Source organism: Helianthus annuus, chromosome 10 (genome assembly GCF_002127325.2).
Source record: "Helianthus annuus cultivar XRQ/B chromosome 10, HanXRQr2.0-SUNRISE, whole genome shotgun sequence".
Classification (NCBI taxonomy): Eukaryota; Viridiplantae; Streptophyta; class Magnoliopsida; order Asterales; family Asteraceae; genus Helianthus; species Helianthus annuus.
Window position 1 is genome coordinate 4,147,328 of NC_035442.2, and position 18,797 is coordinate 4,166,124.

An 18,797-nucleotide genomic window follows, 5' to 3' on the forward strand; every position below is an offset into this window, starting at 1 on the left:
TGATTTTTTTAATAAAATCAGAATTGTACCTCGAAATAAGACTTTTATTAGGAACAAAACAAAAAATGTAGCTTCTTTGTTTATTATATGATCGTATATGTGACAGTTTAGTAAAAAAAAATGCGCTCGCCATTTTTTTACTAGACACCCTGCCGCGTAGCGCGGGTGTCTCTCCTAGTTATATACATAATCTTGCGAACTAAAACACGAATATAGTTTATATAATATATATCACATGTGGTACACATATAGACAATTATATTATATATGCATATAAATGAAGGATGGGGTTCTAGAGTGAACACTAGTGTATTTGTGAACTAAATGAACAAATCCTAACCATTGATTTACATCATCAAATTGTAAAACACTAGTGTATTTTTATCATCAAATCATGGCCATTGATTTTACACTTGTGTATTGATAATCAAAGGTTAGGATAAGTTCACTGGTGTTACTATCAAGGGGGTTGTTCACAAATGAACCTAACCCTATAAATGAAATGGTAAAAAATACTAATAATGAGACCCGTGCCTGCTTGGGTACATGGAAAACATAGAAGGAATTAGTCCAAACGTAATGTGATGCATTAACCATATGAAAACACGTGTTTTAATGTACCCTATTTACCTCAATAACAGTGTAGTTGGATCAAAATGTAGAGTAATCAAATTTATATTGTATAATCATAACGTATTTATATGTGACCCGACTCATACATAGAAACGTACAAAAAAGCATAACCAAGGGTTGAAATTTTACCTCTAGCGTGTTGTGGCAGAGCTGAAACGTAGAGTAACTCGAATTTCTACCATTGCAATTCGGAACTAAATTTACGGCGAAACGTAGATGAACTGGATTTGTACATAAAATAAGCACGAAAACGTATTATATTTGACGTAACTTGTTTTCGAAAAATGTTTACGTTGAAACGTAGACCAAAATTTGAGGAAGTTGTTAAATGAATTAATAGTGTAGGGATTAAAACTGCAATTTTCAAAAGTTGAGGGATGGTAAAAATTGGAATTTTTAAAAGTTGAGGGGGTTGTAAAATGAAGTAATAGTGTAGGGGTTAAAACTGCATTTTACAAAAGTTGAGGGTTTGTATGATCGGTGGAAAAAAAGAAGAGACCATTTGTATAAAAACCGGAAAAAAAGAGGGAACATTTATGTAAAACCCACCGACATTTAGGTTTAAGATATATAAAAATTTGAGCCAAACTAAGCATGTAGTTCTAGAGTCCAATTTAAAATTCAAGATAATTTTGAATTCAGGGGCGTGAATTTTATGATAGAATCAAGGAACATGTTTAGCTAGACGAGCTGAGTTGGTTAACATGACGGGATTGCGGATTGAACCATTTAACTTGTTTATTTTCAAGCATTATGTTAATCTAACGGGTTCGCGGGTTGATCCGATTAATGCGTTTATTCTTTTAAGATTCTTTCTTATGTTACGGTTACGTAAGATATTTCAAATCAAAATTAAGAAGTTGAAGGAGAAATTAACATCAACTTTTGTAATATAAATATAAGCGTAAGTTGCATCTTTGTATTTTTAATTATAAACTTGTGATTTTAGAATTTGAGAATAAATATAAATGGATTAAACAGACTGTGTTTGCGTCAACCAGAAAAAATATTCATGTTGCGTTCTAGTCATGATCGGGTCAACCCACAAACACAACTAGCTTAGCACCCCTTTGTTTGATTCAGAAGCGAAGCGTTCTCTCTTTCTTTATATTTCACACGTCCACTTTGGGACCGAAGTTGTGAACCCGAACCGGACCTATTCGTATCAGTCTGGCTTTCGGTCCACTTGAATTTCATTTTTCGATTTCGATTCAATGAGCATTCTAATCATCATGTATACCTACAAAAAGAAAACTAGTAACTCTTTTTACTAATCCATTATTCAATCTGTCAAAAAACTAATTATACATTAAATTACAAGCACAAATCCTATTAGTTTCTCTGTATAAACTTCTATATACAACAAAACATCATAACGTTAAAATGCTCGATCTTACGTTAATCTGTAGAAAACCTTTAAAGATAACGGCGGTTAGCGGTTAAATGGATATCGGGCATCCCAGTTCCTTAGCAGCGATATTAAGATACTGAATCGGCATTCCCGTTGCAATTCGGCTATGTGCTTCCCATGTTAAACACTTGCTTACATCTGCTTCCCAGTCGATAACATCGATGTTTAGGTACTGATATGCCGGACGACATGCGGCAATCAAGTTGGATGGTGGTTGACCACTTGGGTTGACCAAGCCCACGTGCAAAATGGCTCGGAGGACTGAGGTGCTAAGGGCTCGGACATGAGCACTTGAGTGAGAAAGACACCGGACTGTAGCCGGTAAGCGACACTGTTTAAACAATGGATATGGGATTAGTTGTATATATTACATAAACTGTGTAAAGATCAAATATACAAAATACCCTTAACGTAAGAAATGAAAGGAGAGAATTTTTATATTCTTTTTTGAAATAAATTTTGTATGTTAGATGTTATTAGCATACAAATAATGCACGTGTTTTTATTGGCAAAATAAAAATTATATATGTGTTTTTTATATTTGTTTTCGATGTTTTTGACTTTTTGTGTCACTTTCAAGCAATTTATGTCTTTTTATGTGTGTTTTTGATGATTTTCATGATGAATTTAGTTAGTATTATTATTATTTTTATAATATATATAATTTTGTATTTATTTTTTAATTCCACCTCGGGCTTACGCCTCAGTTCCCCTCGAGGCTTATGCCTTGAAACTTGTTTCCGTTCTTTTAAACCTTGTTCCTGCCAACAAATCTAAAGTTTTTAGCATGCCCAAGTTAGGGACTAAATGCGTTACAAAGTGCAAACCACAGGGACCATCCATGTACTTTTGGAAAAAGCTGGAGACTAAATGCGTTATAAAGTGCAAACCCAAATTTTGGTAAACCAAAGGGACCATCCATGTACTTTACTCTAAAGTCTAGGGTTAAATGAGCTGTGCTCATGTCAACTCGCAGAAAATTGTGTTGGGTTTGGGTTCATGTCAAAGTTTCAGGTTCGTGTCACGTTCAACCCACCAACCCGCAAACACGACCCATTAACACCCGTAAATTTTACCTTGAGAAGGTTTGAGAGACCGTCTGCAACTGCCTTTCCAGATTCTCCCCATTCGAGCACTGGCTGCACTGCTCTAGCTGTAGCTTCCAAAAGCTGAAACACGTTATATTTGGATTCAGTTCATTATTAATATGCAATAAATATTTAAATATAGAGACACAAACACATGAGAATTAAAAAAAAAAGAAGTTGTACTTGGATAGAGTCAGTAATGTCGACCCATTTCCTTATGAATGGGCCAATCAGGGATTCAGGGTTATGTTTTACCTCTAACATGTCAAACATGCAGAAAAACTTAACACGAAACGGGTAAAAAGTCGCTTTAAAGTGTGTTATTAACACAGAAAACGACGTGAAATATTTCAGACGAAAGCGTTTAGCATCAACCCGCTCCGACACGTACCAAGTATCATGGTTTTTTTTTATATCATTAAAAGGTGACTTTTTGTCCTGTTTGAGTCATTATAAGGTATTTTCATAATAACCAAAACATGATTAGAACTTTTGCGGGTGTATGTGACCAAAACGGTACAAAAGGGTTGCATGATGGTCCAAACATGACAAAAAAAACCATCTTTGACTAGAATGTACAGAACGAATAAAATGACTAATAAGACGTAACAAAAGTGAAAGTAAATTGATATTTCTTGCAAAAAAAAGAAAATCCTTATTAAATAAACTCCCTCTTGCTGTCGAAAACTATAAGGTGGTGTTTGGTTTGCATTCAGGAATCACTAAGGGTATTACATAATACTTAAACTGAAACGGTGCCGACCACCTTTCTGATTGGACGAAGATCACCCCTTAACTTTTCTAAATTGACCAAATTCACCACTCAAATTTCTAACTTGACAAAAAGGTCCCCATTCTCTTTAACCCTCAAGCTTTTGACATGTAACCCATTCTACCCCCAAACTTTGCTATAATGTCAAAGGTAATCCTCTAACTTTATAAATGTCACTTTGACCCCCTCAAGTTTCTAAAGTTTCGAGCTTACCCTAAAACTAATTTCTTACGCTTTTACTTTTATGGGCGTGTCGGTATAAATTCGAGTTCTACACTTTAACGTAATTTATGTTTGGAAACGAGTCGGGTCAATTATAATTTTTTTTCCTATGTAGGTTTTGAGTTGGACTACGTTTTGACGTAAATTTTGTTTTGAAACAAATCGGGTCAAATGTAATACATTTTGATTCGACGGTATAAATTTGAGTTATTTGAAAACGAGTCTGGTCGATTGTAGTCTATACGTTATCATTTCACGTATGGCGTTGCCGCAACGCGCATGGAGACACAAGTTTATTGGTATCAACTCCATTCCTTCAAAACCATACCCTTAAACCAAACATACTTTAAACACTATCAACCCCATATCTCATACCAAACACCCCTTGTATGATATGTAAAACGAAAAGAAATTTGATAATACGATACCTCAAGCTGTGGTAGAGTACAAGCTTCTCCATCTACAAGCATACCGTCTGTAGCACGAAGGAGGAGGTCTAATGCACTAGCCATTATTACTAATGACTCGGGGGTATTATGATTTCTCATTAACTCCACAATTAGTTTAATAATTCGTTGGTTAATTCTCCACATCTTTTGAACAAGATCATCATCTTTTGCAATCCAAGGCTGCAATTCTCTCTCTGCCTGAAAAAACAAAAAAGAAACACGATACAGTTTTTCATAAGCAACGACTTTTTATTTAGGACAGATGTGATGATAGCATAAAGAAAATTTTGAAAATAAAAAGGTAAATTACATTATTTGTCCATGTTTAACCCTTTCAGCCTAAAAAGGAATCTTTTGGCATATCAGACCCTGAGGTTGTATTTTGTAATGGTTTTGGCCCCTAGGCCCTAACACTAATTCCGTTACTTTTTTCTGTTAAGTGTAAAGGTATTTTAGTACTTTACACCTCAGGGTTGTTTAGGTAAATTATAAAATTTGTTTTTTTAATATTTAAGGGGTTGTTTATGCAATTACTCAAATTAACAAAAACCAAGCCACAATCTCATTTTTCGTTTTCTGTAAATGTTTTTATTTTTACTTTTTAACTTTTTTCATTGTTATTTTGTTTCTATTATTTTTATTATCTTTTTACGATTATTATCTAATAAAACTTGTTTTAAATATATATATAAATATGTCTTTTTCTAAAAGCGTTTGTTTTTTATAAATGTCTTTCTAATAGCGTTCATTTTTCAAACTTCTCTTTAAACCGTTCATCTATTTTTTTAATTTATCATTTATTTAAATCGTCCGTTTGTTCAAAACCGCTTGTTTGTTCAAAATTCGATACAGTAGATAAAACTTGGACCTGAAGGACAACGGCGGTTGCAGCCTTTGTTGGTGATGCTGACACAACATTGCATAGAGCATCAACCACCTGTATGGATAAACAAGGATTAATTATTTATACAGTATATAAGAATTTAGTCTCAAAATAATTAATATATCTGAACAGATCAACAGGTTGTAAAATGTAGGAAAAACTGCAAGAAATGAAAACAAATTTTACACTTCTTTTAGATATTAGCAACAAGCTTTAAGTTAGTTGCAAAACAGAAATCAACTTACGATTTATTACCGATTTTAGCAGCGAAACTTATATTAAGTTATTAACTGACTTTACCATTAGATTTCTAATGTGGCACGAATTGATGCTTTGTCAGTCAACGTATCTAAGAAAAAAGAACTAAATTCATTCATAAGTTTGAAAAGTGAACCTTTTCTGAAATTTATATTAAAAACTGGTTACTAAATGTCACATTAGATGCCATGTGACACATACATATACACTAAAAAAAGGAAAATAAGACCCCACATCATGGTTTTCCCAAAAAAAAACTATCAGCTGCTACCAGTTGATATTATTCATTGCTAACTTGGTTGCTAAATCTGATTAATAAACAGTGGAATTCATTTCTATTTGAGTAAAATGCAATTTTCATCCCTGAGGTTTGGCTAGTTTTGCGACTTTCGTCCAAAGGTTTGTTTTTCGCATCTGGATCCAAAAGGTTTGAAATCTTGCCATTTTCATCCGGCTCGTTAACTCCATCCATTTTTCTCCGTTAAGTCAAGAGTATTTCCGTCTTTTTTGTTAACTTAAAGGGTAATTCAGTCCTTTTCACATTATGCTAAACGCGTGTACATGAAGTAATAAAGTAAAAAAAGACTGAATTGCCCTTAAATTAACAAAAAAAGACGGAAATACCCGACTTAACGAAGAAAAATGGACGGAGTTAACGAGCCGGATGAAATGGCAAGATTTCAAACCTTTTGGATCCAGATGCGGAAAAACAAACCTTTGGACGAAAGTCACAAAACTGGCGAAACCTCAGGGACGAAAATGCCATTTTACCCTTCCTATTTTGTGTACAGTTTGCCCTGAATATATGAAATTTAAATCAACAAATATACCTGTCTCCATCCTTGCTGTGCAGAAGTACTTTCAGCACTAACTTGTGTTTCCGGTGATGCAATCAACTTATGCCATAATAATGAAACAACAGAAAAACATAACTCTTGTTTTTCTGTCAAAACCGAACTCAGTAAAATTCGTGCACTGTAATTAAACCCAACATGTCTATCCACCGTAAGAAAATTTGCCAACTCAGAAGCATTAAACGGGAAACTAATTATTCTCGACGACTGCACGTTTATTCCCTTGTTTTGTCTTTTACCATTAGGGCACACAATGGCATCTTTCCAAATTGGTGCGTGTAGTAAATACGCTTCACGAGGCTCTGCTTTGTTGACGATTGATGCAACGGTTTTACTGTGGATATCGATTAAGTTATATAGTGAAGATGCTGTAGAATGAATTGTTTTATCCCACTTGCACCTGATTAAAACCGAGAGTGCACGCATACAAGCTTTCGATCGTCTAAAAAGTTCGGAAATATGAGCTGCAACCATAGCAGCAGCCACTATTTCGTTTGAACTGCAACTCCATGATGTACCAACAGAAGACGGTTTTAAAGAAAATAACGCTTCGAGAATAGTCAACACCCTACGTGTATGACTAACCGCAGAGTCAACGCTAGTCTGGAAATCATTAAGCGATTCAACCTGCTTCGCATCGTTTGTGTTTGAACTGTTTGAACGGTTGCCTACTTTCGAAATCAACGGGAAGATTTGTAGTTCACAAGCAAGAGCACAAACTGCAGCAAGAACGTACGAATCAAAAGCCGAAAGCGGTCCTTGTTTTTTCGTTTTTTTACTGTTAGCCCCTGGACTTTCGTTACTTTCATCGCGTGCCCTTTTACCGGTATGTGGTTGTGCTTCGTGACTCACGCAAACTGTTAACACAACAAAAAGAAGCCGAGAAGCAAGCTCGACAGTAGCACATGACTCCAAAAACAAAGAATGGACCATAGTTCGAAGCTCGGCGACTGCTATATTCTTCGAAGCGGGCCCGAACACATGTTTTGTTTGGTCAACTGATGACTCAGCGGGAAATGTTCGGTGAAGAATTGTTTCGACAGTTGCAACGAATATTTTCATGAGACAAGATTCAGATGGGCTGCCACGTGGCAGATATTCAAGAACTTTTAAAAGAGGTATGTAGAGGTTCCATGATAGTATAGGTGGTTGTAACGGGGCTGAAACGATAATTTCGGGGAGATCGATAATTGAAGAACTTAAAGGAATTAAACCGTAAGCAGCTTCCCAAATGGTGCATATTCTCCATTCGACTTCGGGCCCGTGTGCACAAAGCAATGAGGCAATAGCTTGTGCAGTTGCTTCAATTGTTGCTTCTGTTGTTGATAATTCTCTCTGTATAAATTGAAATTTTTAGCGTGTTAATATATTTTTATAGATAAAGTAATCGGGTTATTTGAGGTGGTAAAATGCAGTGGCGGATCTAGGATTCCGACCAAGGGGTAACGTGTTATAAATAAGCCGTAACGAAATCGAAAAAACGTCAAATTTTTCCAAAATTTACACTAATTTTTCCAAATTTTTTCCGACCAAGGGGTAGCGGAGGTTACCCCTACCATAGAGGTAGGTCCGCCCCTGGTAAAATGGTCGGGTTGGGTCACAGGTCAAACGGATCCTGGTCAAAAAAGTAATGGTACAGCTCGAGTTGGATTGACCCGAAACAACTTCTGTCTAAAACCTCTAATAGATTATATTAGTTTCTCAAATATGATTACAAGATTTTTATAATTTCAAGGAGTAAAGTACATGGATGGTCCCAGTGGTTAACCAAAATTTTGGATCTGATCCCTAGCTTTCCAAAAGTACACAGATGATCCCTGTGGTTGGCACTTTGTAAAGCATTTAGTCTCCAACTTTTTCCAAAAGTACATATATGCTCCCTGTGGCTTGAACTTGTAACCCATTTAGTCCCTAACTTGAAAATGCTAAGACCTTTAGATTTGTTGGCTGAGGACTAAATGTGTTACAAAGTGCAAACCACAGGGACCATCCGTGTACTTTTGGAAAGCTAAGGACCAAATCCAAAATTTTGGTAAACCACAAAAACCATCTGTGTACTTTACTCTAATTTCAAGTATTTACTTTTTTTTTCTAATAACATGATTTAACAGGTTTCGGTCCAATTTCAACCTGTCTGACCCATTTGACCAGTTTCCTTTTAACCCTGTTTTAGCTGTTGCGGTTACACACATAAAACCCAACCCAAATCGGCGCATTCATATGTAAATGGATCATAATCGCCACCTCTAAAATTTACATCTGAAAAACATTTAAGGGTGTACCTGTTTTTTATGGTTTGAAATGCAACCACTTAGAGATTCGTGTTGAGCTTCAACTCCTTCAACTTGTGAAACAGGAGGAAAAAGCAGAGCGGGTTGTGATAATATCCGAAAAAGTAAAGCAGCTGCAGAATCTGCTGCAATGCCAGCTCTCATCGACATTGCGGTTCCAATCGCACGCAAGAAGTGCAAATGCATCCAATTTCTTGGAAGCTGCAACAGTTAATAACCAACTTAATCTATGTATGCATGTAAAAGTTCACTACAGGCTTAAGCAAAAGGCTGGTCTGTCCTGGCAGTGCTAAACGAGCTCGAGATTAGCAATTAGAGCTTGGGTCCGACAAAGCCTGAAGCCGAGCACTTTTGGACCTAGGACTTTTTAACCATTCAGGACATGGATTTTTGGGCTTGTATTGTTTTACCGTTACATACATCATGTGTGTGTGTATGTATACACATATTTGTACATGCATGCATACACATTCCAACAAGAACGATACGCACCAGGCATAGGTAGTTATAGGAAATAATAAATGATGCCGTGATATTCATCTTTGTGAAACCAAATTCCACAGGGAGTATCAGACACACACACATATGTACATATATATAGGGTTAAGTTACCGAGAAAACCGCTAAATTCTTGAAAACCGAGAAACCACTGTCAAACAATGATCTTTTTTCTTTTTATCTCTGTAAATTAAAAGGTTGGTATTGTAAAACAATAGAAAAACAAAATAAAAAAAATAAAAAAAATATATATGTAGCTCGCGAACTACATATATGTATCTCATATGAGGTATAGATATGTAGCTTACGAGCTACGTGTATGTATCTCACGAACTACATATAGTTTGGTTTTTCGTTTTCTCAAAGATCAATAACATATAAAAAGAATGAAAATAGGATAAAAATTTCTTGGTTGATAGTGGTTTTCTTGCTGTTTTCAAGTATCTTTTAGGTTTTCTTATGATCCCTCCTCTCTCTATATATATATATGTGTGTGTGTGTGTATATATATAATCCCATAGTTAACTTACCCTCATGCCAGATGCATAGTCTTCCGCAGCTCTTAGGAGCTCCACTAGTTGAACAGCAGCATCAAGGGCATCCGGGGCCCATGATGGTGGTGCTTCTAGAAGTCCAAGAAGAACTCTTTGGGTAGCACTTGGACTAGCAATTGCATAATACCTAAAACACGAAAACCAATAATGTTCCACTCATTACTTTTATTAAGCTTCCATACAAGACCTAAAGGGTTAATACCATAAGAAAACAACATACTTCTCATGTTACAATTCACATGAAAAAGTCCCTCAACCCAAATTTTTGATCATTGACCTTGTTAGATTCATATAAAGTTGTGAGATGAATGGTAAATGACGGTTATTTGCATAGTTAGAGCATACAAGACGCCACATCAGCCTTTTTGCTGAAGTAGATACATAGAATCTTCGGCTGAAGTGGATGCTTTTCTCGATGTCTGGGTCAGCAAAAGAGTCTACTTGTTATTTGTTAACATCAGCAAAAAGAATGCCCATGTGGAATTCAGGTATGTTCTGGACCGCAAGTAACCAACATTTATCATAGGTTTGTAGGGGTGCTAAACGGGTTGTGTTGGCGGGTTCAACCCAGCCCGAACCCAAAAATCGTGTCATACATATGAACCCGAACACGACCAGAATATTCACAGGTTGACCCGAGCATGACCCGTTCAACCCGATTTTTTTTTTTGATTTTTTAACTTTTTTCCGCAAATTAATATATTACAATTAAAATTACTACAAAAGACATAAATGTATATAACACAATTACATTTTATTTATATAATCTTATGCCAATTTCTCTTTATAAGTTATAATTATGACATAAAATACATACCCAGTTTAATTTATGACATAAAACATATCGTAAAAAATATAATATAATATAAATGGGTTAAACAAGTCAACCTGCCAACCCGACCGTGTTGACCCGATCCCGACCCGTTTAGCTAAACGGGTTCGCCGGTTCAACCTGAAACCGACCCAAACCTGTTTAGACTAAAACCCAAACCGGCGAATTTCGTGGTAGGCTCGTGTCGTGTCAGAAATTCACACCCCTATAGGTTTATATAATTTTAACAAATTCGGGTACGTTAATATGTCATAATTTGAATAAGGGACTTTTTCATGCAGATATGACTATATGAGAATGTATGTTGGATTTTTGTGGCATTATAAATTAATCCAAAATTATACGGTTGTTTAGTACCTATGAAACAATCTTGCATATGGTTCTAGAGCTGGTAGGCCTGCAACAAGGTGTTCATCCATGGATGTTGTTGGTGGAGGAAGTAACAGAGCAGGAACAGCAGCTGCAGTCAACGTAGCAGTTTCATAACGAGCCATTTCTTCATCACAAACACTCAAAATTACACCAGCGCCATTAGCAACGGCCCACCTAGGAGTTGATGGAATTAACTGTGGGTGCTTTCCAGATCCCCGAGAAGAAGCCATAACTGAACATCATTTAAAACCAAATTAATTTTATTCCCATTAAAATGTAACAAAATAAATAAAAGAAATATCAAATTCCACTATAAGCTTACCAACAGAAGGTGGTTTGAGTTCCCCTGCAGCATACTTCCCCATGACCCCACCACACCTATGAGTATATAAAAGTTTAATTTTAGTTTCTTGAATAGGTTTACATAATAGACACACTAAATCTACTACCTAATAAATGATTACAAATTTAAACACGTCTCATCAACATATTTCACCACACAAAAATTTTATCCACCCAAATCCCTATTTAAGAAATATACTATCCCTATTTTAAAAAATATACTATTAAATAACTTATATTAAAAAATATATTTGTAATTATGGTATGATTTTTTTTATAATTTTATATTACTATCAGTTATTGTCGCTGTCAGGAAAATAAAACATGGGGATCATAAGATCTTAGACATTTTAACTCATTTTCTGATTTTAAGAAATCATTTATTTAATATATATATAAAATGCAAGGAGAACAATAACTACATTTATCATAAAATAATTTATCCAAAAAATAAAAATAAAAAATAACATTCTTTTAGAATGCAGATCACATATAGAACTTTAAATTTTAAAATTATTTAATTTAATAATGACTTTGTATAATTATTACAAACTCAGATTTATCAATTTAATTTTAAAAAATATTTTGTTGCTCTAAGTTTATCTAATTGCTACATTTCTAATATAGATATTTCAACCAAAAAGTTTCAGAAGTACTAAATTATTTCCAGTTTGTCAATATTATTTAAATAAAATTTGAGTTATTATATGTATGTTTTTGTGACTCATAAAACTTATGAGAAAGTTGATGATGCAGTTTCTCTAATCCATGGATCAGGATCAAATGCTTTCATATCTATAAACTTGGTTAACATCACATGTTTTGGACATTTGAAACGGATTTCAAGAATATCGTATTATAATTTCCTAAATCTTCTCTGCTAACTATTTGATTTTTTATTTATTTAACTCGTGTAATACACGAGATCATAACCTAGTCACATAATATAAATAAAGATGAAATACTTCTTACCAGCGAAAGTAATCACTTCTGATACCTAAAGGAGCAGCTAACAGGATATCAGTAATCCATGGAGACAATGGCCTCAGAGGTTTGACCTCATTCTGCACAGCTGAAGAAGACATTTGACCATCAGGAGATTTACTTGTTGAAGTTTCACTTCCACTTATGCTTCTATCTTGGTCAACCTTAAAAATCGGCCGGTTGTAGTGAGTTAAGATTCTTAAAATCTCTCCGCATGCCAGGGCCCATTGTTCAGAATACTCATTCTGCATTTCAGGAGTGTTGCGTGTTTTCAGTTTTTCAAAACATTGACCATTTAGTTGACTAATCTAACTTAGATAGTTTGTACTTTCTTACATCATCGTTCGGGCAGACTAGTGAAATGAAGGAAGCAAATGGGGGAGTGTTTTTATCATACTCCATTGTACCATCGATAATACATGAAATTATTGGAAGAATTACAGTATGCCCATGTTCTGGATGATGAAGGACGAATGTTGCTGAAAAAATAAGTTTTGATTAGACAAATAGACAATATATATCAACATGGAATGCAAAATAAAAAGTGATCTTAATGAAATAAGAAGAGTAAAATGCCATTTTCATCCATGAGGTTTGGTCATTTTTGCGACTTTCATCCAAAGGTTTGTTTTTTCGCAACTGGGTCCTTGTGGTTTCAAAATCTTGTCATTTTCGTCCTTGAGGGCCAAACCTCGAGGGAAAGTCGCAATAAATTGCCAAAACTCAGGGACGAAAATGGCAAGATTTTGAAACCACGAGGGCCCAGATGCGGAAAAACAAACATTTGGACGAAAGTCGCAAAAATGGCCAAACCTCAGGGACAAAAATGGCATTTTACGCAAGTAAGAAATATAATACCTAAGACATCATCAAACAGGCGTTTTTCTTGTGAGGGATATTGATGGCGAACCAGCTGCAGAATATATACTTATAAGTGAGGAAGTACATTACAATATGAGCACTAGGATGAGTGATACACACACACACACACACACATATATATATATAACTGCATTGTTGTCTGTAGTATGTAATATAACTACTATAGAATTAGAGGAAAAAAACAGGGTTCACTGGTAAAGTACCAAAGAAATTACCTCAGCTATATCTTCAGGAAATTGCTCTGATGTAAATTGACCAAAGTAATCAACATATGCAGTAATTTGAGCCTGGTTTTGAATGAAAATGAACTGTAAAATCAATACTGCATATATGTTGTCTTATATGTATCATGCAAGTGTAAACCATTTTTGTCCTTTTAGTGTGTGACATTTGATAATTATTTTTTGTAATTATAGTTAAAAGATCATATTTCATACTTGTAACCTTTTTCACATAAGCATGTTTTGCATATGTGGCGTTTAATGTATGTGGTGGCAAGCATGGCATCAACCAGTGCCACATCAGCAACTTTACAAGTAAAATCAGTTAAAATGAGGCGGTAGCTAAAATCGCTAATAGAATGTAAACCGGTTTCCATTTTACGCCTATTTAAGGCTGGGTGCTAAAATCGGGATAAAAGGTGTAAAGTTCGTATCTATTTCGTGCAGTTGCCCTCTTTCAAATAACCAAACTACCTGTGTAAGTGTCTTTAGCAAGGGCGAAGGTTTGTTGGTGCCCGGGGGTGCACCCGCCTACCCCAATATTTCGGTTAGAAGTGTATAGGTTTCGATTTTTCGTCCGGAAATTTTAAAAATTATATAGGATCGCCTCCCCCCCAATTATTTTTCCTAAATATTTATACAATATATAAATTAAAGTAAAGTTTGTTACCACTTTGTATATAAGTGATGGGTAGTTTTGTAAATATATTTTAACTCTTATTTGTTTAACCCTAGGTTACCCACCACACAATAAACTTAATCACAATTTTTATGTCTAAGAACGGGTCCTTTGAATGAATGAATTTTTTTAGTTTTATTTGAAGTTATTATTATTTGACTTGACCCGAATCGATAGCCGACACGACCTGAACATAACGATAGGAAAAAAATTTGGGTCCCATCACTTTACGCCCCCTCGAAACTTTTGGTCAAGCTCCGCCACTGGTCTTTAGTAACTACATAGTATGTGTTTATGACCATCTAAAAGGACTTATAACTACAAAATGCAACAAAAGACATGGATAATACCTTACGCTGCGGAGTATCTAGTGGGGGAGGCCAAAACAACGATGAGTATCGTAAACCATCTGTCCACTTGGCAGATGTAGCAGCCATATTTAATGTCTAGATCACCCCTTCCTTTTAGCTAATACTGGCAGAGATGATTGTGAAACTGCAAGCTTCACTCTTATCTTTTGCTACCAACCATAGACCATCTATCCACCTATCAGAGACGATTGAGAAAAATGCAATTCAGCATTCTCTGCACCAACCAAGTATCAGATAAAGAAAGTCTCATGTAAATACAATAAAGAGCATAACATGAAAGAAAATGGCAATCGAAAAAAACAAGAGAAGTTCAAAATTGTAACATCTAGCCCCTCGTACCAATCAATATTGTCCCCGCTTAACTAACGAGGAGCTCACAGACTTGTTATTGGTTAACCGAGTGAAAACTTATCCCACTCAAGCACACTTAACTATGGAGTTCTCCTCCCAGCCAATGCGCCCAAAATGCGTTGGTGATACTGATATTTGAAGTCGGACATTCGTTATGATCCTAACATCTCTTCTGTCCATGACCGATGTAGGATTTGCCTAGGGTGTTACATAGATCCTCTTAATTACATGCTTGATTAGCCTCCTAATGATACAATTATGATACTTGTGACTTGTCCTAATCTTAATGAATCCAGTAATAAATACTCTCTAAAACTAGTGGCTGGGATCATGTAAAATAAAACAAACAGAACAGAACTAATGAAATAATAAGCATAGAACTTAATCCACACTTCACTATAGTTAACAACGTAAATAGCATGCCTTTTATAAAAAAATCAAAAATATATATTAACAGAAAAACACATTCAATCCAAACAATCCAAGTAATAAGCATCTATATGACTATATCCACCTCAATAGAACAACGATCATCGAACAAAATCCTAAAAACCTAATAACCTAACTCAAACGCCCTCAGTATTCATCAAATCATCAACCACACCACAGAAAAATCAAAAACAAAATCATAACTGTAAATCTCTAATAAACTAATCATAAGCTCACTAAGCTCAGCTAAACGAAATTAATCCTCCGAAATCTGAATTTCATCACATGTTTTCAAACAAAAGTTACAAAATCTCAGCATATATACAAACATATACATATAAAACATCAAATTGTGTATACCTGCTGTACATAAATCTAAATTTCATCACATAGTTTCAAACAAAAATTATAAAATCTCAGTACATACACATATAAAACTGAAATCGTGTATACCTGCTGTACATAAATCTAAATTCCATCACAAAAGCTACAAAATCTCAGTACACATACATATAAACTGAAATCGTGTATACCTGCAGTACATAAATCTAAATTTCATCACATAATTTTAAACAAAAGTTAAAAAATCTCAGTACATACATATACATAACTGAAATCGTGTATACCTGCTGTACATAAATCTAGATTTCATCACAAAATCTCAAACAAACCTACAAAATCTCCGTACACATACATATAAACTGAATTTGTGTATACCTGCAGTACGCAAATCTAAATTTCATCACAAAAGCTCAGTATATACATACATATACATATACATATACATATAAAACTGAAATTACGTATACCTGCTGTAGGAAAACTTCTGCGAACAGATCTGAGAAGATGATTAGGAAGATTCTAGAGGAAGAATTGAAGAGGAGATAAGGCGATTGTGAGGATGAAATGTTAGTTTTAGAGAGAGAAAGTTGGTTTTTAGAGAGAGAGAGAGAATGAAAGAAGAGAGAGAAGATCTTTAGCTGAGATGTGTGTGGGCTTAAAAATCTAATTTGGTCTACGTGGCTATGATATTTTCCTCTCACCTTACAGGCTGCCTTACCACCATGATATTGTGATTATGTACCGATAATACCCTTGGGGTTTGTTGTTATTGTTTAATTATTTTGTTTTTAGTTTTTGTTCTTGTTTTACTTATTTTGTTTTTAACTTATGTAATTTCAAAAGGGTTGATAAAATCGTCCCCAACTTTTATCTATGTTTTTATGTGTGTGGTTAATACTTTCAAGCTTGGTAGCAACTAATAGTTAGGTTGTATCAATTGTAAGTGTATGGGCGTTTTGGTCTTTTTATTTTAAAAGACGTTCAAGTGGTTTTATGCGTTGTTTCTAGAAAAAATTACAAGTTTTGTTCTTTATTCTAATTATACCACTTATCAAGCGGTGTCCTTTTTAACGAATTTTGACAAGTTTTGCCCTTTACAAGGAATTTTGTTGCACGTTTTGTCCTTTAAACTTAACCCAGTTATATTTTCTTGTTAAATCTTGTCACTCAAGGGTATTTTAGACTTTTTACCCATTTATTTAATATTATTTAAAAGAATAAAACAAAATATTTTAGGGTTGACTCTTGAATAAATCGGTAAAAGACTAAAATACCCTTGGGTGACAAGATTTAAGAAGAAAATCTAACTGGGTTAAGTTTAAAGAACAAAATGTGCAACAAAATTCCTTGTAAAGGGCAAAACTTGTCAAATTCGTTAAAAGGACACCGCCTGATAAGTAGTATTAAGATAAAGTACAAAATTTGTAATTTTTCCTTGTTTCTATAATGAGCCTGGTTTTGAATCGATCGATAATCGCCTTACTGATTCATTGGACCGAATTGTCGGACTGCCAGATGATATCACTGTTAAGTTAAGATGTGATGTATGTGTTTGTTTAACTAACTTAAAACGATATGTGATTAGTCAAACTTCTTTATCTTCTGAAGTAGAGTTATAATTTTAATAAAACTAGGGCTAAGACCCGCCCGTCTTGCGGCGCGGGTACATCGTAAACATTGAATGGATTAGTCCAAACGTTATATGATCCATTAACCATATGAAAACACACATTTCGACATATCCAGTTGAACTCCGTGTAACATGTATAAGCATTGTGATTGGATCAAACGTAAAGTAAATGGAATTCATATCAAACAATCATAACGTATTATATGTGACCCGACTCATACATAGAAAACGTAACGGGTATGAAGGAAAATATGCGCATGTAATCGAAAGGGATTAATTGGAGCTTTCGGAAAAGGGGAGAAAAAGAAACCATAATTTGACTCCACTTGGTTCGAAAAAAACTTTACGAAACATAATGTTTGACCTGAATCATTTCCCAAAAAAATTTACGTCGAAACGTAGAACAACTTCAATTTATACCAAAACGTACATAAAAATATGCACGTAATCTTTAAACGAAAACGTATTATATTTGACCTGACTCGTCTATAAAAAAAGTTTACGTCGGAATGTAGAACAAATCATATTTATACATACCCGCACATAAAATATGCACGTAAAAAATAGTTTATAAGTAAAGGAAGTGTATGGGTAAACCGAAACAAAATATTAGTAAAAAAAGTAATAGGTTAAAATGGTTCGTAAAACCATGCCAAGTAGCACCAATGCCACAACGACATCGACTCTCAACATCCTAAAAATAAAATAAATAAAATGGTAAAAATTACACTGAACGAAAAGGAGACTAAAATCGTTGTACCACGCACACTCGTTACAGTGTCTTAATGCGAAGAAATTAACCAGAAACGTAAAACGTACAAAATAATAACTTAGTCGATCTACGACCCGCCCGTTGCGGGGAAGTTTTCAAAAGAGAAAAAATGGAAGCGTTGTGACGGGTCTATCAAATATGAAAAAATAGAGCAAAAAAGTTGAATCTCACATGCACACTACGACATGTTAACTCGCAAAATTTAGAACGAAACGTAAAACGAAAAACTTGCGAAAGATAAAAAATATGGGGGACGAAAGTTGTAAATAATAAAGTGTTGTGTTAAATTATAAAAGATGAAAAAGTTTGAGTTAAAAGTAAAAATTTCAAATGTGTCAAAATGTAAAAGAGAAAACTTTAAGGTTAAAAGTGAAAAATCAAGTTTTTTTTTTTTTTGAAAAGTCCCAAACATGGGGTACAAGTGATGATGTACAAGAAACTTGCTAATTTATATATGGAATAATATGAAATCTAAATAAATAAAATATTATAATTTTAACAAAATATGAAGTCTGAATAAATAAGATATGAATCATGAATCAGTAGATGAGATTTTGGAATGAAAAAATAAAATAAGATAAAACTTACAAAATCTAGGCCATATGCTAGTACTCGACCCAGACTTACCAACCGACCAACTTAATTGATGATAATATAAGAGTACTCGACCGAATCAG

General features: G+C 34.5%; 1 protein-coding gene across 7 annotated transcripts; it reads right to left on the reverse strand.

Moving 5' to 3' along the window:
* Positions 1-1,870: 1,870 nt before the first annotated feature.
* Positions 1,871-16,388, reverse strand: LOC110883829 (protein GIGANTEA). 7 transcript variants are annotated; one of them, XM_035979056.1, is made up of 17 exons: positions 16,186-16,388; positions 16,003-16,093; positions 15,830-15,909; positions 14,576-14,771; positions 13,541-13,612; positions 13,302-13,356; positions 12,780-12,922; positions 12,432-12,688; positions 11,440-11,495; positions 11,103-11,349; positions 9,890-10,040; positions 8,853-9,062; positions 6,547-7,905; positions 5,444-5,512; positions 4,555-4,773; positions 3,121-3,213; positions 1,871-2,375 (listed from the first exon to the last, which is right to left on the reverse strand). In XM_035979056.1, exons 4-17 carry the CDS (start codon positions 14,660-14,662, stop codon positions 2,073-2,075), a joined length of 3,321 nt encoding a protein of 1,106 aa, XP_035834949.1. In that variant the 5' UTR covers positions 14,663-14,771; positions 15,830-15,909; positions 16,003-16,093; positions 16,186-16,388; the 3' UTR covers positions 1,871-2,072. The 7 variants fall into 7 exon arrangements, with proteins under 7 accessions (XP_035834949.1, XP_035834951.1, XP_035834947.1 ...); XM_035979058.1 differs by having other exon boundaries at positions 14,576-14,810; XM_035979054.1 differs by having other exon boundaries at positions 15,830-15,924.
* Between the last annotated feature and the right edge of the window lie 2,409 nt (positions 16,389-18,797).

Excerpts from the sequence above, each read along its gene's own strand:
- LOC110883829 (XM_035979059.1), bottom strand. The coding sequence starts at position 14,662 with ATGGCTGCTACATCTGCCAAGTGGACAGATGGTTTACGATACTCATCG. Across the intron at positions 10,041-11,102 it reads TATGCAAGATTGTTTCATAG|GTATTATGCAATTGCTAGTC; the intron begins GTACTAAACAAC and ends TTCGTGTTTTAG. Across the intron at positions 9,063-9,889 it reads ACTATGCATCTGGCATGAGG|CTTCCAAGAAATTGGATGCA; the intron begins GTAAGTTAACTA and ends TAACTGTTGCAG.